Source organism: Amphibalanus amphitrite, unplaced genomic scaffold (assembly GCF_019059575.1).
Source record: "Amphibalanus amphitrite isolate SeventyFive unplaced genomic scaffold, NRLGWU_Aamphi_draft 001410F_arrow, whole genome shotgun sequence".
NCBI classification, from domain to species: domain Eukaryota; kingdom Metazoa; phylum Arthropoda; class Thecostraca; order Balanomorpha; family Balanidae; genus Amphibalanus; species Amphibalanus amphitrite.
The window spans coordinates 112,365-133,874 of record NW_024882903.1 but is presented as its reverse complement, the minus strand read 5'-3'; the positions used below and the strand labels follow the sequence as shown (position 1 = coordinate 133,874).

The window sequence follows — 21,510 nt, the reverse complement described above, 5'->3', positions numbered from 1 at the left end:
TGCTCTCAGGTGCTCTTCCTTCTGTGCCGCTGTCGGGTCACCCTGGTCTGCATTCCAAGTTGGCAGGACTGGGCTGCGGCTGGTGTTCTGGTCCCTTGCAGGCTCTGTCTTAGATGGAGGCTCTTCGGCTGTGGGCTGTTCTGGTGTCTCAGAAATGCCGTATATTTGTCTCGGGAAGTCTGGCGGGATGATTCCGACGGCGATGGAGTCGTACCAGGACAGGAGGGCTGCATCCAAGTCCTTCACAACTGTCACGGTGGTGACAGTCTGGCGCCGTCCCATGGTCAGCGTGCACTGAAGTGAGCCGGCGCACTCCAGTTGATGCCCCCCAGCGCCCAAGAGTCTGTTGGTGGGCTGCGTCAGCCGGGTTGTGTCGATGCCGATGCGTTCCGCTTCTCTCGATCCGATGACGGACACCTCTGCGCCAGTGTCTGGTGTCCATGTCATTGTTCCCTCGCCTCGCTGGTGGCGGACGTGCAGGGTAACTTGCGGTGTTTTCTTGGCCGTCACGCCTTGAACTCGCACATCGTTCAGTTGGAGTCTATCGGACGTCTGCTCTCCGAAGTCTGTCACAGTGTTCGCCCGTCTGGCTTTTCTGCAGACTGATGTGTAGTGTCCCCTGATGCCGCACTCTCCACAGGTAGTGTTCCTCGCTGGACATGACACCAGCTGCTCCCTGGGGTGCCATTTTCCGCCACAGTATCCGCACCGTTTTTCTTGACTGGGCGATCCGTCCTGCCGTCTGGCTTGCCTTTGCCGTGTTTCTCTGTCGTCCCGACTGTCGCGTCGGTGCCGGCCGTTCCTGCCGTCTTGACCGTCCCAGCGGCCTCTGCTGTCCCGGCTCCGTCCACGCCGGTACGCAGATACAGCGTGAGCGAGGCTGCCACGGAGCTCGGCGCTGTTCTGCATTGCGTTCTCTTTTGCCCGACAAATGTCTATCGTCTTCTGCAGTGTCAGGGCTGGCTCAGCCAGAAGGAGTTGTACCGTTTCTTCACTGCGAATTCCGGTCACGATTCTGTCACGGAGCCTGTCGTCCATGCAGTGACTGCAGAAATCGCAGAATTCCGCCAACTCCTTCAGAGCCATTAGGTAGTCGTCAAACGGCTCTCCGTCCGCCTGCGGTCTTGTGTGGAAGTCCTTTCTGTCAAGGATGACGCTTCTTTGGCTTCTCAGGTAGCTTTCCATCCTGTCCAACACAGCGTCTACAGCTGTGGCGTCGTCTACATCCAGAGAATAGCGTACGACACGCGTCCATTCGTCATCCAGGAGTGCCAGTAATGCCGCGCGCTGTTCGGGAACTGACATGGAGTCTAGACCTGTGAGAAGTCGATATCCTCTGTACTTCTCTCGCCATGCCGAAAACTCTCTGAGGCTAGCTGACGTCATCAGGTGCGGGGCTGGAGTGGCTGACGGTGGGAGACGGATTCTGCTAGCTGCAAGATCTTGGGAGCCGACATCGTCTCCAGACTGGCCACCCACTGCTGCTCTGCCCTGTAAGGCCTGCGTCACGAGTTCGGCCATTCGTTGTTCCCTCGTGTTCGCAGCTTCGGCCTGTTCCCTTAACAAGCTTGTCAAACTAGCAACCACAGCGGCAAAGTCGTTGTCGCAGGACATTATTCTTATTCGAAGAGCTACGGCGTTGAAAAATTTGCGTCCCCGCCGGGATTCGAACTCCGGACCTTCCACGCGAAGACAAGCACGCTAACCACTGCGCCACGGAGACCGGATTTGAAGTGGTCCACTAGTAGTATATAACCAGCTTGTTACTCTTCTCGGCTGACTGCCGGCCATCCCCATGAGTGAACACTGTTGACAAGCGACATGCAGGTATGACAATTGACGAATGTGCGTTACATAATCGAAACTGATTCATAGCTGTTGTCATACCTTTTTTGCTGCATCTTACTTGACGTGTAGCTAGTAGCGTGATGCTTTTGAGGTATTTTCATCCGTCACATGCCATAAGTAGATACCGCGCTAGGTGCAATAGAGAGCATGTGTGGTAACGCTACCGACCGCGCCATGTGTAATTCTTATCCGTGGGTCATAGTTCGTGCAATATAACTAAAGCGTCATGGAATAAACGTCATTTATATTGAGCTACATTACAAAGCGTCCAACACTCGACCGATCGACCCCGATCAAACCAATCGCTCACGCTGAACAATGTCACACTCGCGTTGCCATGGTGACGACCAATAACTGGGGGTCGCCCATGGTGGCAATACAACTCTCCGAACCTCACAGGTGATGATGAATTATAGTGGCGAGGCCGTCCCTGCAGGCCATGCATTGGTGGTCGGGCGTGTCAATGAGCGCCGGGTGGGTATTGACCGCGGCCCTGCAGCCCGCGATCCCGGTACCCCTCGGTCCAGGCTGCCGAGCGCTGGCCCCTGGGAGTAGCCGTGTACAGAGATAGCGGGGCTCATGGGCGGAGATGGCGCACTGCTGTCGCCGCCACGGGGACCGTGTTCGCATCCCCCCTCCTGACTAGTCGGAGGACTGGGGGCGACTGGCCGCTGCAGGCGCCCTCTCCGAGTGGTCGGACGGCGCGGGACATTCATCCTCGCCGGGCGGCGGGCCAGGGATCACGCGATGGTAAGTAACTAATATAATAATATTGCAGGTGTTTTGTAGGCTGAGAATTGTATGCTGTAGTGAAATCCATATTATTAGTGCTATCTTTAGGTACTCAGATTAGTAAACTACCATCTGACTTTCGTCTAGCAGGAGCCACGTGTACCTAAAGTAGACCCAGTAGTTTTTGTTTTATTCGCCTGAAACTGAAGCTGCGTGAAACATTCGAAACTTGAAAAGTGATTAGCAGCGAGTGTCCTTTACCTAGGTATTTTTTTGTGATTAGGATGATCAAATACAAATATCTCGTTTATCGCCCCAGTGAGCACTGAGCAGCCGCGTCCTCCGTTGCCTGTGAAGCTGCGACCCTAAAGCGACCTTTGCTGCAGTCGTCAAGTCGCGCAGTTGGGCCGGTCGGCAGTCCACTATTGACTGTCGCCGGTCGATATGGAAGTCTGCAGGTTAGTTGGGCCGGCACAGCACATCTATCTGTCGCTGGTTCCACTGTCATGTCATTACAGCAGCTGAACAACCCAAGCCGCTGTAGGTACTAGGTACATTCGGGCTGGGATGTAACACTTTTCATCCTTTCCTTTTATTGCCAGATGCGAAAACTTTATTTCGAACAAGTATCAAATATTTATTACTATACAGCCATACCGTAGTATTAAACACTACAGTTTAACGACGGGAGAGCATGATTCATAGGTGACACGGTGTGAATTGAAAATGACCCAGCGTATCCTAAGTACGTAAATTTATGCATGATTTGCATGTGGATAAGGGCGCAATGATCGTGACATTAAAGGTCACCTTCCTGACAGATGCTAGCGGGATATAACTCAAACTGATCACGAACTTTTAAATGTAGTAGACGTACATGTAATCGATGGGAACACCATTCCATACATAGCAGCAGGACATGTCAATGGATCGAACCGATAGGTGATGAGATATTCAAACATATGAAGACATATAAATGCTAAGCAAACAACTTGCATTTTTACTATTTGGAATGGAGCACCTCATGTTGACCCAGCCGCCGTCTTATACAAAACCTGTTAAATGCTTACATATACATATATGCAAAATGAAAACCGATCTAAAAGTCGTAGGAAGAACGTTATGATTATGAACAAACTTTGTTCGAGGCTCGCACGGCAATGACACAAAACATTCACTCATGATAAACATTCCTGTCAAAACCCCTGGTCGAGTACAGCCCAAGCTCTCACGGATGTCACAATCGCCTGGCTGCGCCGGTGCCGCGGCGTGCCGGCGACCAATTCCTCCAGGCACGACGGTCCCGGCCACCGTTTCTCCAGACCGCCGCAGCGTCAGTCGGTCCCTGCCAGGAGGGTCGCAGGAGGGTCCCTGTAGGGTCCCAGGAGGGTCCCTGTAGGGTCCCAGGAGGGTCCCTCACTCTTCCACAGCCGCCGCCGCGTTGTCACAGCCGTACATCTCCCGATCCGCGGCCTTTTCCTCAGCACTGCCGCCGCACGGGTTGTACCAGAAGCACTGGAAGAAGCGCTGATCGTGGCCGAACGCGTCGCCCTGCTCCAGCGTGTCGGGCAGCGGCCGGTGCGACGTCTCGGGCAGCGTGCTGGTCACCAGGCCGCCCAGCAGCGCCACGGCGGCCAGCACGAGCGCCGGCAGGCCGCGATCGACGCGCGCCAGCGACAGCACCACCGGACTGAGCATCACGCACGCGTGGCCAGCCACGTTGGCGACGCCGCAGGCGCGGCCGCGGATCACGGTCGGCACCAACTCCATGTGCTGCGACCAGAGCACGTTGAAGCCGACGGTGACGCTGCAGCGGCACAAGAACGCCACCGTGGTGGAGGCGATCGGCCGGCCGCCCTCGCGCAGCAGCGACGATAGGCCCAGCGCCAGGCCGGAGGCAGTCACCATGGAGCCGCACATGCTCCAGCGGCGGCCGAGCGTCTCCAGCAGCAGCCAGGTGAAGAGGTCGGCCGGCGCCTCGGTCAGCCCCAGCAGCGACTGCGACGTGTAGACGTCCAGGTCGAGCTCGGTGCTGCGCGCGATCAGGTCGAACGCCAGCAGCGTGGCCATGGTAGCCACGGTGATGGTGAGCAGGCGCAGGCGCAGCCGCGGCAGCCGCAGTGCGTCCAGCAGCGACGGCCGCGGCTGCGACTCCTCCAGGTCGTGGTGCCGCTTGGCGGCCACCGTGAAGCTCTCGAACACCTCGTCGGGCACGTCTCGGCCGTTCTCCTTGGCGATGGCGCGCATCTCGCGCACGGCGGCGTCGACGCGTCCGACGTGCTGCAGCCAGCGGCACGACTCGGGCACGCCGAGCAGGTAGTAGAGCAGTGTCAGCAGCATCGGCGCCGAGAACGCCATCGCCACATAGGTCCAGTGGTAGAGCAGGCGCGCGATCCACGGCATGATCACCATGCCGCCGCACAGGGAGGTGGCCAGCGGCACGTTCACCACCATGGCGCGGTGCCGCGGACCGACAAACTCCGACATCAGCACGATCGCCTGCGTCGTCATCTGGTTGTTGGCCAGGCCGGCGACGAAGCGCAGCGAGGCGAACACCGGCAGCGACGAGACGAACGCGCAGGCGAACCCGGCCACACCGCAGACGATGTTGGAGAGCACGAGCACGGGCAGCCGGCCGACGCGGTCCGAGAGGTGGCTGAAGCCCACCGTGCCCACCATCGAGCCGGCGAAGAAGGCACTGTAGGCCAGCGTGGGCTTCCAGGCCTGGTCGCACACCCAGTCGTTGTCGGAGACGATGGTCGGGTAGATGAGCGAGAAGTCGTAGGCCCAGCCGTGCCGACACGCCACCGTCGGCGTGTCGTTGGCCGGCGCCCACGAGTCCGGGTCGACCGTGCCGAAGTCGACGTCGTACATCCGGCACTGGGAGTGCTTGACGCCGGTGCTGCGCGTCTCCAGCGGTGAGCTGAGGTTGCGGATCTGCTGCTGCGTCCAGCCGCGCGCCTCCAGCGCCGGCACGCGGCACCAGTGGTCCGGCTCCAGGGTCAGCCAGATCTGACCGAAGTAGTTGAAGGCGAGGAAGAAGAAAGGGAGCTGCAGCAGCAAAAACAGCCGCCACTGAAAGCGTCCGAAGTCACCGACCAGGTTCAGCAGCTCGTCGAAGTCGCCCTCGAACTTCTTCGGCCACCGCCCGGCGGGAAGTGAGCCGGACGGGCTCTGGCCACACTTGTCTGGCGTCTGCAGCGGCGTCATGCGCTCCTCCTGCGCCAGGGGCGCCAGCCGCTCCTGCCAGCCGGCGCGCGGTGTGGCCTGCTCGCCGCTGGGAGCGGTGCGCCGCTGTCTGGCCAGCACATCCGGGGCCGGCGGCTGGAGCGGCCGCTGCTCGGCGCCCCTGCCCGGGCCGCCGTCCTGACCGGAGCCGGTACCGGCGGTGGATCCCATCGCGGCGCGACGCTCGGCCGGCGCAGAGGGCCTCTGCTGGCCTCTGACGTCCCCGGAGCAGTGGGAGGCCGCTCCCAGCGCGGTGTCGACCGTCGGCCGCCCGCTGACGGCACTCGCTCGGCGCGGAGGCCCGCTGCAGGCCGCCTCTGGCCTCTCGGGTGGTATGGCAGGCCGCTCACCACTCGGTGGCGGCTACCCAGTGACGTCACGACCGTACCTGAGAATCAATATCGCGTCGGGCCACTGTGTCAGTGTAATAAAGAGCTCGGATGCGAGGAGAAACCGTTCATACAATGTTGTTCACACACCACACGCCACCGACAATAAGCGGCTGGTCAAGCCGGATTCGTTCGTTGGTGATTTTAATTGAGAACACATAACCTAAGCTATTTAACCCGCGCATGACTGGGGCGCGCATGGCTGAATAGCCCAGCGGGGCGCGGGTCAAGTAGCCCCCTCTTCTACTTGACGAAAAGCCTACACCACAGGAAATCGCATCTTTCTCCAGTCAAGTCATTCTCAGTCTCAGAGCCTTTCCAGTAACAGCTGACCTTGGTCTGACCCAGATGTCTGGAGCCTCCCCGACTGCAACTCTCCGACTATTATGGAGCCTCTCCGACTGCAGCCTATTCCCGGACGCTCTCCCAGCCATGAACCAGCTCTTGTTTACCATTCACTGGCCACACTGCCCTAACATGAGGCTGGTCCGCCCAGGATGGGCCGCCGGTGCTCCCATGCAGTAACTTTATAACTTTATAAGACCATCCCGCTGCCCGCAGTCTGAGCTGAGACCCGAGTCTGTGCGCCGCCGCGCCCGTCCAATTCCATCCAGTGTCACTATGTGTGTGTGTGTGTGTGTGTGTTCTGTGAATCCGATATGATGTGCCGTGATAGGTCGGCAGCTTCAGGGCTTCCGATCAGCGTCAGTTTGCGCTGACGGCGGGTGACGCGCCGCGCCTCCATCGGACACGTACGGGCGCGACATTAAACTGATTAGTGCGCCGCAGAATCCCCCGGGAAATCACTGTCGCCGCAGCCAGTCCATCAAACTCTGCGCTGCCAGAGTCGGCCGGCGGCGCAAACAGTCACCGCGCTGACAGAGTCGGCCGGCGGCGCAAACAGTCACTGCGCTGACACTCGGCTGACAGCGGCCACAGTCACCGCGCTGCCAGAGCCGGCCGGTGGCGCAAACAGTCACCGCGCTGACAGAGTCGGCCGGCGGCGCAAACAGTCACTGCGCTGACACTGCTGACAGCAGCCACAGTCACCGCGCTGACACCCGGCTGACAGCGGCCACAGTCACCGCGCTGACACTCGGCTGACAGTGGTCACAGTCACCGCGCTGCCAGAGCCGGCTGACAGTGCCCACAGTCACCGCGCTGACACTCGGCTGACAGTGGCCACAGCCACCGCGCTGGCACCCGGCTGAGCTGACAGTGGCCACTGTTACCGCGCTGACACTCGGCTGAGCTGACAAAGGCCACTGTCACCGCGCTGACACTCGGCTGACAGTGGCCACTGTCACCGCGCTGACACTCCGCTGACAGCAGCCACAGTCACCGCGCTGACACTCGGCTGAGCTGACAGCAGCCACAGTCACCGCGCTGACACTCGGCTGAGCTGACAGCAGCCACAGTCACCGCGCTGACACTCGGCTGGCAGCGGCCGCTGTAGCAGTGTCGCTTACCCAGTGTCGCTCTTCTAGTTAGGTACTCATGGAGTGGGTACACCGCGTCACCGCCTGTATAGGGTAGGTATTTTGAATTTTCACCAAACGGCTGATTGATTAAAGGTTCGCGGCGTCCCGCATTTTCCGCTGAAAACAACTTTTCACCTAATTTCATGACCCGACCTCATTTTATGTCGGTAATGGTATGCTACCAGCTACACCTGCAATGCATTTCAAGCAGCCTTGGAGTGGAACTTGGTACATATTTCATATATTTTAACTGCATATTTCCTAACTGGGTAGCATCCCATGGGATCACGGGGCTTAAATCTCCCAAGAACCTTGGCAGTCTGATATGAAATTCCCCTCCCAAAAAGAAAGGCGAATGTGAACTTTGGGGCCCATGTTCAAACATTGCATCGTAACCAATCGCCTGCTGAGCAGTTCGTGTTGCCGGTCAACAGCTATCGCCTCCCTCCCCTCCCTCCCGCTCGGGCACTTTTAGCCGTATCATTAAGGTATCAGTGATTTGTGGACCTCGCAAAACACCAATTATAATAGATTATAAACCTATCCCATTAACCAGCGCATGGCAGGTTATATTGCAAAACGCGATTGACCAAGAGGAGGGGCTCTACAATCTACATGCAGTACCTACCCCCTCCTACATATGTATACCTACCTACTTCTACATATGTACGGCCCTCCAGCAAAAGAGTGATTGGTTAGCCTATGTGCTTTTGGTGTAATAACTTCAAATGACAGAGATAGGTACTCCTGTAAAATGACTCAATAGAAGTGAGAAGAGGGTTCGTACACACATTTCGGCAGTGGTTTTCAACAGCCATTAGACGTATTCATCAATGCAGATCGATTATTGTGATGTTGGCAACCAACCACTTAATACCTGTATCTCCGAAATTAATGGTTCGATTGTCGAAATTGTAACAGCGTTTGATAGCCCCAGAAACACTGTCGAGCGAAGTCGAATTTTGTTGACCTCGAGATCATCGATAATGTCACAGATCAGGTTACAGGTCAGCCACAAGTGACAAGCTAAAAGCATAACTGCATTGACTAAAAATAAATTGTAGTTGGCGCTGTTTTGAGGGACATGCTTAACCTTGCAGGCGGTGGGGGAGGGCATTTTTTGCCCACCTTTAGTTTTTTTTCTCGATATATCTCCAGAACCGCTGCGCCGATCGTCACCAAACTTTCAGTACCCTCCCGTGAATAGCTTTTGCACATTGTGACCAATTTTTTCCAAAGGCTATGATAGGTTGGCCGTTAATGATGTCGGAGTAACGTCATTTTTGCCATTTTGGACCAAAAAAAGGTTTCGCGGGAAGAGCTGTGTCAGGCCTACAGCTTTAGAGATATAGAAAAATGTTTATTTTTACATAAAAGGTATAAAATTAACAGAGCTGTAAAACTGCTATGTCGGATTTTTTATTTTTTGGATTTGGACTCCAAAAATAAAAAATATATTTTTTGAATATAAAAGCCGAAAAATCAAAAAAGTTCTTTTTTGAATTTCGAGAAAAACCGGAACATGTGTGATAGTCCTTACCGCCGTCTATCCACATACCAAATTTGAGATCGATACCTCTCTTTTTGGCCAAGTTATAGCGAAAAAACTGTTCAAAATTGATGACGTTAAATTTTCAAACTCAATTTTTAGCAATTCTAGACCTTGCAGCGCAAAACAAAGACCACCATTAGACTCCCCGTGACGAGTTGCATCGAATCAATACCCATTTTATGCAAAACTATCAACTTTGAAATTTGACCTTTTTGACCTGACCTTGACCTGACCTCCACCAGAAAGTGACCTTAACCGTACCTGATGGTCTTATAACCAACACCACTGAGTTGGAAATGAAAAATTGGCCATAAAACATGCATCGCACAACCTTAGTAAAGTTGGGTTCATGTGCTGACCCTTGGTGATCTGACCTGTGACCTGACCTGGTATTATCAGTGACCTCTAATAGCAACATATGTTTTAGGCAACTGACGTCCTATCGCTGATTTTCGACAAAATGCGTTTTACTCGATGTTATAGCGCATTCCCTAGAAGACCCGTGAACGGTGAAACATTTTATCTTTGACCTGACCTGTGACGTCATTGGTGACCCCGAGGTCAATGAAATTTGGCTTCCTTCAACTAATTTGACAGGGGTATCGAACGCCGTTTGAATTTTACGGACCCGTCCAGTAGTTTCAGAGATAAGGGGGGGAAATGCCCCCCCCCACCGCGCGGAAGGTGGACGGGAGACCCACCGCCTGCCGGGTTAATCATCATACCTATAATCAAGAAAAGTAACCTTACTCCCATAATCAGTGTGAAGAATCGTAAGAAAAGACCTGATAATTCCGAAAAGTCTTAAGAGCGAGTTGAATACGGCTCCTCGGAATCATCTTGCCTTTTTCTTGCGATTTTTATATTTATTATGCTAGTAAGTAGTAAGGTTACTTTACTTGATTATATGAATTCAAATGAAACGATTTGAGACACGTTTTGTGAGGTAGCATGCTAGACTACTGCAGTTAGTCCATGAGGAGTTATTCCAAGGTCAGGTCACAAGGTCGCGTCAAGGTTAAAAATGTGGAATTTTGATGTTACCTAGGGTTAGGCATGATTTTGCGACCTTTGCATTATATTGGTATGTCAATGGATGCAAATTGAAATGCACCTCTTTTGGATGAATGTCAAACCAAACTCCCCTTCAAAGGACAAGTTACAGGTGAACATAAAACATAAATGATACAGAATCGGGAATTGCACCTGTGACCCCTCTCTACATCCATGAGGTCATTTCAGGTCATGAAAGGTCTCTGGCAGTTTTTACAATTGATAGGGAGTAGGGACATGCTAATGAGCGATGAACACCTTCGATGTGTTCAGGCCTACGATACGGATCGACTAGGACGGATCGACGCAGCATGACCTTTTCCGGACCGGTCATAACCTTGACTTTCGGTGAAATTTTCAAAACCTTTTATGGTTACGGAGCGAGCGAAGCGAGCGGAATCTTTACTTAGATTAACGGAAATTTCTGAGTATGAGCCCGGCCGTGCGGACGCTTTTGCGAGGCTTATATCTCAGCAACCACTTGACCGATTTACACGCGGTAATTTTTGTAGGGTAGCTTCATTCCTTCTACCAAGTATTGGACTATTCCCGATGCATGTGGGTGACCCCTTATGCACGTGCCACGTGCAAAACGAAGAGGTGTCAGTTTTGTAATTGTTGCAATATCTCGGTAACTACTTGGCCGATTGCGCTGAAAGTTGGCATGTAGGTAGGCACCCACTAGGCACTGCATATCCATGTGCCAGAGTTGGGGTGCTGCTGCACGTGCGCACGTGCAGGGGGCGTTTCCAGATCTCGAGAACGGCTGGACCGATGGCGCTCAAATTTGGTACACGGTTAGGGACCAGTTAGTAGGGTGCCATGCACAAGTCAGTTGGGACCCATTTTGCACGTGCGCACGTGCAGGGTGCCGCTTCCAGATCTCGAGAACGACTGGGCCGATTGTGCTCAAATTTGGCACATCGCTAGAGACCGGTTAGTAGGGTGCCGTGCACAAGTCAGTTGGAGGTACCCCCTCGCAAGTTCGCACGTGCAAGGCCCACCCTCTCGCTCGCTCCGTTAGTCGCCCCAAAAGGCGTTATACTGGTTAAAGGAAATAGTTCACTTTTTAACACGGGTTTTGAACTGGAATAGCAGTTCCGTAGCTTGGGCTGAGACGAGCATAAATCAGGAGCTTTTACAGCCCAACGATCACCCTAGGCAAAGATATTCTATTTCTCGTCCCGAAAAAGGTGTCTTGCGTTGAGGATGTGTGCCTTGCATATATTTCCATCCAGTATGAAAAGAGCATGGGTCCCGAAAATTCTTCAGAAACTAGAGAAATTATCTACGAGAACTCTAGAGAAATTCTCGTACTGATCAATTAGGACATTCAGGGAAACATTATCAGATCGAGCAGATCGCCCAAATGCCGGTGGCTGCGATAATTTCTCTGTTTCTGAAGAATTTTCGGGACCCATGCTCTTTTCATACTGGATCGCGTGTGCCTTACAGAAACTGAAAAGTTCTTCCTATATCAAAATATAGAAAATAATATCTTGTTATAAAAAGGTTTTATTTTCTTTGCTGATTATTTTGAACATAAAAAATCATAAATCCGTTGCAAAAAAAATAATTTCGTGAAAGTGAACTATTTCCTTTAAGTTATAGCTCTAGTTATGTCGAACACTTCTCGACCAGAAAAACGCGATGCCTTCAAAAGCAATGTCATACCTTTCTTGAGTCAGAAGCTGTCCCTACATAAAAAAATATTTCGTAGAAATGTTAATTTTAAGAGTTTTTGCTCTTTGAAGGCTAAACCGTTGATCCTAGGTGAAATCTGAGAACTTGCTCCAAGAAGAGCTTTAAAAGAGCTATCGAATGCACTTTTCCGCTGCCCTGCAGCTCTTGGTTGCCGGGTTATACGCCCGCCGATTAAAAAGAAAATGTTGAAATAGGCAAAATTTGACCTTTGTTGACGTCAGGTGACCTGACAAGACCAGACCTAAAAGATGATCAGAGCACTTCCTTCATGCTTTTTGAGGCTCTTTCGGATGCCACTTACCCGTGTGTCGCTACGTGGTCCAAGAGCTGAGTAAGACGGGAGGTATTCAAACACCTCCGGCCCGGGCCCGGCGCGGTTGGTGCCGAGCACCGGCCCGGCGCGGGTTAAGTCACGGGGTGGCGAAACGTACAGCACTCTATAGTACATGTACTTGCTCACGAACTAACCAGGGTGCGACTCCTTCATTGCGATTGCATCATAGTCATGTAGTGTTCTGTGTTGCAGCGTAAACGCGAACGTTGAGTAGGTACCCGAATGTTATGAGTAGGTCCGCCGTCCACTGACACAATTCCAAATCGAATCATGTCGCCAATAATAGACGAGTCCTCAAATCACTTTGGTAATTGGTTCAACACATTTCCTACACATTAAATCCGAATGAATAGCCGAAAAGAGTCATTGAACCATTAACCATTTATACTGCCTGTAAACAACATAGATTGCAAAAAGGGAACAACTTCCATGAATTACACTTTGTGCAAGGGATTGCGAGATCTCAAATTCTGACGTTATTGTATAAGATGCGTGCAAGCTAGCAGTAAATGTACAGACAACAGAAAAATCTTCAACGACAATAAAAAGACTTTCGCAGCAAACAACTTCGAACCGACAGACAGCGGGCCCTAATGTTGACTTTAATGTTGCTGTTATGCAGCACCGATACCTACTGTAGCTTTTGTAACCCCGTACCTTATAGCAGCTGGCCTGTCCGACAGTGAACACTGATAAAAGATATATGCAATCGAGGTACATACCTATGTACTATACATACATGGTGCATTCCTTAATTTGTTCTTGACGATTTACGAGCGTAGCGCAGAGGCCAGGGGAGGTGGAGTTTGCTCACTGCATGGAGCTGATAAGTCAGGTGACTGGTAAGTGCACATTACACGGTCCAATGGTGGCCGGCAGCGGATACCTGAGGACAGTCTGGATAGTCATAATGAGGACAGTCATAATAACACGCCAGGTGACCAGTTAAATGTCCCGGACAGCATCAGCATCAGCATCGGCCAGCCCACATATACAGTCGGCCAGCGCGCGGCCACAGACACATCCGGAGAGCTCACAGCCACAGCTCACAGACCCATCCGGAGAGCTCACAGTCGCAGCTCACAGACACATCCGGAGAGCTCACGGCCACAGCTCACAGACTCATCCGGAGAGCTCACAGTCGCAGCTCACAGACTCAGCCAGCCAGCCCGTGGCTCAGTCGAACACACTCCCGAAGTCACGGCCTTGGCTGTGTTAGTTCGGGTCCTCTGTCCTCTGCCGCCGCGCTGGCCGACAAAAAGGATCGCCTCCTGGAAGCCACAGGCGTATTTACAAATTGCAACCGAGCTCCGCCGTAGGGTATTTTATTTCCGCCGTAGTGTATTTCACTTGGGGTATTTTCTACCATACATCTGCCTGAGCTTGGGGTAATTGCAATTTGTCGGCGACGTTCAAAAATGATGCACCTTTTTTCGCAGTATAGGTTATCGCATGTGCATATTTTTGCCTTTTTGGTTGCGCTTTTCCCTCGCCCGTATAGAAGGAGGCGTTGAACGGACCACATCGGTTTTTCGTTAGTAACTCAAGTAAAAACTGTCCGATCGCGACGAAACTTTCAATACCCCCGATTTTATCAATTTTACACCTACCCTGAAAATTTCATGACCGTGACCCAAATGACATTTGACCTGTGACCTATTTCTCGAGACCATGTTTGGCCCGAATCGCGATTCGGCGTATGTCGGCTCGCATTAGCGAGAGAGAGAGAGAGAGAGAGAGAGAGAGAGAGAGAGAGAGAGAGAGAGAGAGAGAGAGAGAGAGAGAGAGAGAGAGAGAGAGAGAGAGAGAGAGAGAGAGAGAGAGAGAGAGAGAGAACTGTATTTACGGACTCATGGTCCAATTGTAAATGAGACAGAACCACTTTACACTGCCAACAGTGCCCGATTCCACACAGCCCTATATCTAGAGCGTATGCTCACATCACTGTTCACAAGAGCGCTCAAAACAGTGTTTTTGGTCAAACCGAGCCTTCGGAGAAATATCCATGATGACTTTCTGAACATAACATCAAAGCTATCAATGCCTTCGCGAACATGCATTGCAGAAGCACTACAGAATCTCTCGTAGCCAAAAAACATTCGAGCAGCATTATTCAGGCAAACCTTAAACTTGTTGATAACAGACACATTGAATACGTGCCAAAGGTGAAGGCAATATACAGTGGCACAATAGGACATATACAGAAACTTCTTTACCTGATACGAGCACATCGAGAATTTCCGAATCAGCGAGTTCGTTCGACAGCACAGTAAACGATATTGCTGCTGGATTTCCAAATTGTCAGTTGAGTCTTCAGAAATATTAAAACCTAAATATTTATAGCTATTCACATATTTCAGAGTTTCACCGCAAAGAGTAAGCTGTGGCAAACACATATTCTTGAACATTTTTGGGCGCAAGCACATACACACAGTCTTTTTCGTATTATAAACAATGTCATGTTCATTCGCATATTTTTCACATGTGTTTAGTAGGACCTGAAGGCCAAACGGCGTGGGTGACAAAAGAATCATATCATCAGCATATGCTATGTGGTTCATACTACCTAGGTAGCGACAGCCAACACCAGTGTTATCAAGGCTCACAGACAAAGAATCAACATACAGATTAAACAAAAATGGTGAAAGAATGCCCCCCTGTCTGACCCCATTGCAAACAGTGAAGCCACTTGTAACGTACTGTCCCCATTGCGTATGAAATGATTGTGTACCATACCATTCCACGAGAAGATTCACAAGGCAAGCATCCATTCCCCTACGCAAAAGCTTGTCAAACAATTTCCAATGATTCACTCGATCAAACGCCTTTTTAGCATCAAGAAAGCACAAGAACACTGGGCTATTGTTTCGCAAGTAGTACTCAGATAATTCCTTTACAGCATATATGGCCATGTCAGTAGAGTGTGACGGCTTAAAACCAAACTGATGGTCACTGGTACAAAAGACGTCACGGCTACGATTTAAAACGATTGACTCCAGCACTTTGGAGCTGACACTCGCTAAAGCAATCGGTCGGTAATTATCCTTATCAGAAATATTCCCAGTTTTGTCCTTCACTATGGGAACAATCACAACTTTGGTCAAACTTTTGGGCAGGTAGCCATGTTTTAACATCATGGTGAAACACAAGGACAAGTGGATGAGACACATATGACCAGCATGCTTAAAGTGCTCTGCACTTAAGCCATCATGACCACTGCTCCGTCCTGACGCCAGGTCTCGCAAAGAGTTAGACACTTCCTGCACAGAAATGTTATGCACAACACCCATGTTCTCTCTCACTCGATGAAGTACAGATTCCTTTAACGTATCATCACAAACTGAATTCAGTATACCAGAAAAATGGTCTTTCCACATGTGTGCAATGTCTTTCGTCCCGCTCACAGCATTAACTGTTGTAGCAAGAGGAGGGGAGCTATTCAGATTTCTGACCTCCTTCCAAAAGGAAGCGGGATCACGTGGGTACCTTGCGAGCTTATCAGCTAAGTTCCTAGCCCGAAGATCCTTATCATTGCGAATGCACCATCGCAGGGAGTATTTGAAACGAGCCTTTGCTAAACGCAGCTGATCATAGATGTAGCCGGTCTTGGGCTTTCCGACAATAGCCCACAGACAATATATGTCACCAAGCGTCGAGTGAGCCTTCTGTACAAACTCACTCCAGCCCGGCACCGGCTTATGTCCGCCGCGCACCTCTCTAGCTATACTGTGGCGAGATGATTCATGCAAGCAAGATATTATTTCACTATAATATCTATCAATATCTGAACAGTGATCAACACAGTGCGTATCGTTACAATTTAGAACATTAAGAGGAGCATTTATCTCGTTTAGCCTTTCATTCACACCCGCAGTGTACAGTTCAAGGCGTGCACGATCGACCGTTGACCAGTCAACCACCCATTTGAAATTCTCTCTGTCTAGGTCATCTGGCGTTACTGAAACCCCACTGGGGATCCTGAGCTCAGCAGTCATAGGGAAATGGTCAGAGCTAGAAATAGAGTAGCGAATATCGATTGCCTGAATTAGCCCATACGCACCTTTCGTGCACACAATATGATCCAACCAAGACTCTGTACCATGAGCGTCATTTACATGAGTCACAGATCCCCTTCCCAGGAACACTGGATCAGCAACAATAAGGTCAGACTCCTGGCAAAATGAATCTAGTTCTTTACCAAAAGAGGTCTGCCTCTCTATATCAGCATTGAAGTCACCGAAGACGAAAACGTAGGGGGAATCAAACTCATCAATAATTGACCTAATTTTACCGAGAGAAAATACAAACTCATCAAAATTATGAGTTGCGTTATAAGGCAAATACACTCCCAATAACAGCATTTTGATACCATTAAAACAACATTCCAGTCCAATTATTCTCCGATCATCAAAACTGATGGGTTTCACCTGAGATGTTAAGTCCTTTCTCCACATAACTGCTACACCACCGTACGGGCGTCCTAGCACAATACCATCGGATACATCAATGGATGAAATTCCAAATGTCATGAAATCTTTGTGCAAGGTATTAAGGCTGGGAAGATCAAAAGGATAGAGCCAGTGCTCCAGCAGCAAAACTATGTCTGAAACATCGCAAAGCAATTTGATTCCTCCAATGTTACGTTTAGAAGACTGGCAGTTATATGAACTTATCCGCATCTGATTGTAAAATATGTGGGACAGTACAGCAAGAACCAGACAGATGGAGAGGACGCCAGAATAACAAGTCATCGAGAAGATACAGGTCTACGGGGCTCCGATGAATCGGGATCAGATCTTTTCACGAAATAACGGCGCACGAGAAGGCCCTGTGCCCATATCTCTGGTTCCAGGACGTCATCCACTGACGGATCGGTCACATCGAGACGATAGGATTCATAAGAGTCATACCTAGTCTCCAGTTTGGTTGCCACCACTTCTGACGCTCCTACCTGCTCCTTGGCATACTCCTGCAGAGTGACAGTGTCTGTGCCAGGTGGGAGCCGAGATACGAAGAGCGAGATGCGCTTCACAGACTGAACAGCTTTGATCACATTTGATTTTTGGAGCCCAACTACACTTTTCGCTGGCATAACTTTGCCTTTCGGTTTCGCAGCAGCCACCTTACCTCGCTCAGCAGGATTGGTACCGCGCTTAGCCTTGTTGGCAATGTTCCAGCCCTCCTCCGTTGAAGGCACAGATGCAGCAGCAACAGCAGCGTATGACGCCGCCGCCGCCGCCGCCTCCGGCACCCTACCCTCTGGATGGGCAGGAAGACGCGACTCGCCAAGCTCTGGCGCAGATCCAGGCGTTCTCTGGGTGGCGGGGTGTCCTCCAGGACGGGTCGAAGCAGTCGGTCCTTCCGCGCTGGTAGTGGCAGAGGTCCTCTCCTGAGGGACCGGTCGCTCGGGAGCATTCAGCGTCGTCAGACTGACCCGGCCGGCACCAGCACCGGCGCACAGCACAGTCTCGACTCTTCGCGACGTCTCAGCGCTCACCTTCAGCACTTCATCAACAGTGGACTTCAGCTGAGACATGTCCATCTCCATCAATTGCTGTTTCCTGAGGAGCGCGCTCACATCGATGCAGTCTATCGATATCGGCGGCAGCTTATCAAGGTTCAGTGCGACGAACCTCGGCAGGTCACCTCTGTTGCATTCAAGGATCATCTTGAAGATATCTTGAATATTCAGCTGTTTTTTATTCTGCCCACGACGATTACCAGCCTTGACAGAATCATCCACGTGAGAACAAAGAAGACTTTTTGCAGTTTCAACTTCATCGTCATTAAAATTCTCGGAAATCAGGCGCACTAGTGTATCCTGAGGTATACTGTCGACCTTATTCAGCATGTAGCACAACAGTTCGTTGATAATTGTTGTCATTTTACGAACTGCTTGCTGCCTTTTTCAAAAAGAAACTTCGATTTTTGCGCTAGCACTGATAGCCGAACTCTTGGATCCCACTAAAGAAGAGGCTCAGACCAAAGAGGTATATATGCTGTTTCTCGTGATCTTCAAAATTCGAGCAAGAAAATTGAGGATCTCTTGCTGGAAAAATTATGCAAAATATGTTTTCACAGCGAAAAACAAGAAACTTAAATTAATTAATGCATCTAAGCCAGTTCATACTTCCAGATGAAACAACAACCATTAGGCACACCAACACCTAATCTATCTTCTAATCTGCATTTCAGACTCTAGTTCCATACCATTCAGCAGAATTTACGCTATAATTACGGAGCATTCAATACCACGTCCGACTATGCTGAAGCGTCTGCAGTCCGATTAGCCGCGCGTTTGCAGTCTTTACGTGGTTTCAAGCGTTGAAACATGTGATATGATGCTGGTCCTCTGCATGAGGGTGGGTGTCAAGGTCACCTGAAGGTCAGGTCAGCTCAATGACCTTTGTTGACCTCGGTTCACTTTTTCGAGTTTCACATGTTTCTAGGCTAGTTTTTGGAGCTGATTTCGAATTTAGCAACCATTTGAACATTACAGGGGGTGTAACGAAATTATCGGGCACCTTTCTTCCCGCTGTAATTAAAAAGCAAAACATTCTGGTACTTTTTCTTTTAACTGAGCATGTAGCCACCTTTCATAAAAACACAGTGGCGAATGTTCTGGAGCATTTCAGCCACTGGATTCTCCAGCACACTGGCTTTGATGCGGACCAACGCCGTCTAAAGCTGTGCCTGCGGTTGGGCGGTGCTTGTGGCGGGCGTCTCTTCAGTCACCTGCTGAACAAGAGCCCACAGTTTTTCGATTGAATTGGGATCGCGACTTTTTCCAAGTCATAAGCGTTAGCCCAGAATAATTGAAGGTTCTATCGGCATCACTGCCCGTTCTTTTAGGGACTTTTAAGTAGCACGCCGCGCATGAAGACAGCGTGGCTTGAATCAGGCATCAGTGCGCGTTCAGAAACCGAGCCCTCCTATACCGTCTGGTTGAGCGGCTCCAACCATTCATTGGCCAGTATGTTGCTCCCGTAATGCTTGACGTTGATGGCGGTATTATGTGACACTGTCCTATTGGAGCATCGCTAGGCAGCTGAACATGCTCCAGTTCTGGATATTGTCCGGATGTTTGACGGCGGCAAAGGCCAGCAAGTTCGAGCGGCTGGGCGCCCATACATGTCCGATTTGACGGTTCAAAGGATAATACAGCTCGAACGGCTACCCATCCAACCAGACCACCTCACCATTATCTTTGTTCAACCAGTGGACGCGATCTGGCGTGAGGCGAAAGGTGGTGAACTGGTTGTTTTCCCGTCAGTTTCGTTGTCTTTTTCGGTTTGAAGGGCACTAGAACCAAGTTAAAGGGCGGGTAGCGGTAAACCATGATATGGGACTCTTATTATCTGACTTGGTAAGAATTCGAGTCAATTTGCGGATTGATTGGTGGCATTTCCTTGCCGCTATCTTGACTCTCCTCACCACTTGACAAAGGGCGGCTTTTGTGGTCACGACCGGGCTGAGTCTGCTATCGAAGTCCCAGCTTACCACGCCTCAGGCAGATGTGCAATTGGCTGCTGCTGATGTCCAGCTGCTGGCAGACCAGCTTCTGGCTCATGACGCCGTGGGTGCCGCCATGCAATTTTACCACGAAAGGAGAGATTGTATCCCTTTCTCGCAACTGGCTTGGACAAAAACTACCATGTGAACCCGTCTGTGAATCGACTCCTAGTCAGAGCAACAGTCACATGACAAGGTCAGGTCACTGCTGAGTTAAAAACCGATAGCAGAGGCACGTATTCATCCAGTATTCCCACTTCTAACATCAGAAAGGATTAGGAAACTGCGAACAGATATGGCGAAAAAATAGATGTGGCCGGATAATTTCGTTACACTCTGTAGGTACTGAAGTAGTTTTAGTGCCTTCGTAACATGTTACGAAGCTGTCAGAGAAAAAATAGCGTTATGCCCCTCCAACTTTTGCTTATTTGTAGAACTTCGTTGCTTAGTAAACCACCATGTTGTTCGCATTGAGGAGCTTTGAAATGTATGTATAATTCAAAATGTTCTGTAATTAAAAGAATTGATTCAGTGTTGCACATAATCTGAACCATAATCTGAGTTGCACCGAGCATTGCAGGTTTGACGGCTTTTTGCCCCACCACCTTCCCTGGAAAAGCTCCACCCTTGCCTATGGGGCAAAACATAAGGGACAAAAACACAAAACAAGACAGATAAAAAACAAAACAAAATGAACTCATTACCTAATGAAGTTCATTCTGGAGCAAAAACATAGGTAATAATAGGTATCTATGTCAAATTAGAATGAAAGATTAAAATCAGCCTGACCAGGCCTTACGGTCTGACCTGGTCCTAACCGTCTTACTTCACCTAACTTAGCCCAATTCAACCTAACCTATCACAACACCTGCTGCAGAGGTACCTTCCTGGAAAAATGATGCCCAGGGACAGGGAGGTGTCCAACTTATTGGAATATTACCATGATTGCTTGTCAAAATGTGAGTCATCATGCTCTTGTTTGACGAGTGATGTATAATAAATGTGACATTCAAAAATGGTCTCCTGACTGTTGACTGTTGAGTGATCAGAATATTCAAATAATCAGGGTACAATGTTGTGCATCATAGTGCACACTAATAATGTTGTTTTTGTGTAGGCCCTCCGCACATTATTGTGTACACTGCTATGTAAGGAAAAAAAGTGACTGGTGGTGCATGACAAAGGGTTGAGCAACTGTGAAGTTCATGCCCTTGGTCTTGCTGGTGCCAAATGCCTATAGCTATAGCAGGATCAGTGAGGGTTGTAGACATGCTACATACACTGTGCATTGAAGATATTTGCACAAAGTTCATCCATAATTACTATGCTTAACACCTAATGTAAGAAGCAACATAAATGCCCAGATGATACGGCTCTCTGGTCAACATCACACAAATTTATTGACATACTTTGCAGGTACATATTTACATTCATAGCAAATAGGTACTTTCGATTTGATTCAAAAACTAGGTGCTAGTAGGAGCGTGCATTTTTGTAGGCACAACAATAACCATATATTAAATCATTAAAAAACCTTCTCGTGGCATTCATCACATACCTTTTTACCCAACAAGTACCTATCTAGGTACCATGCAATGATTCTAAATTTTGTCCGCAATCCACCTATATCTCAACTGACACATCAAAATTGAAATACCCTAACAAAACCTAGAACTG

At 50.1% G+C, this 21,510-nt stretch overlaps 1 protein-coding gene across 1 annotated transcript in view; it reads right to left on the bottom strand.

Moving 5' to 3' along the window:
- Positions 1 to 3,168: 3,168 nt before the first annotated feature.
- Positions 3,169 to 21,510, bottom strand: part of LOC122372860 (solute carrier family 22 member 3-like) — a 28,052-nt gene continuing 9,710 nt past the window's right edge. The window contains exon 2 of the mRNA XM_043350512.1: positions 3,169 to 6,196. Coding sequence (XP_043206447.1) covers positions 3,997 to 5,979 — 1,983 coding nt within the window. The 5' untranslated portion in view covers positions 5,980 to 6,196 and the 3' untranslated portion in view covers positions 3,169 to 3,996. The remainder of the gene's footprint in view (positions 6,197 to 21,510) is intronic.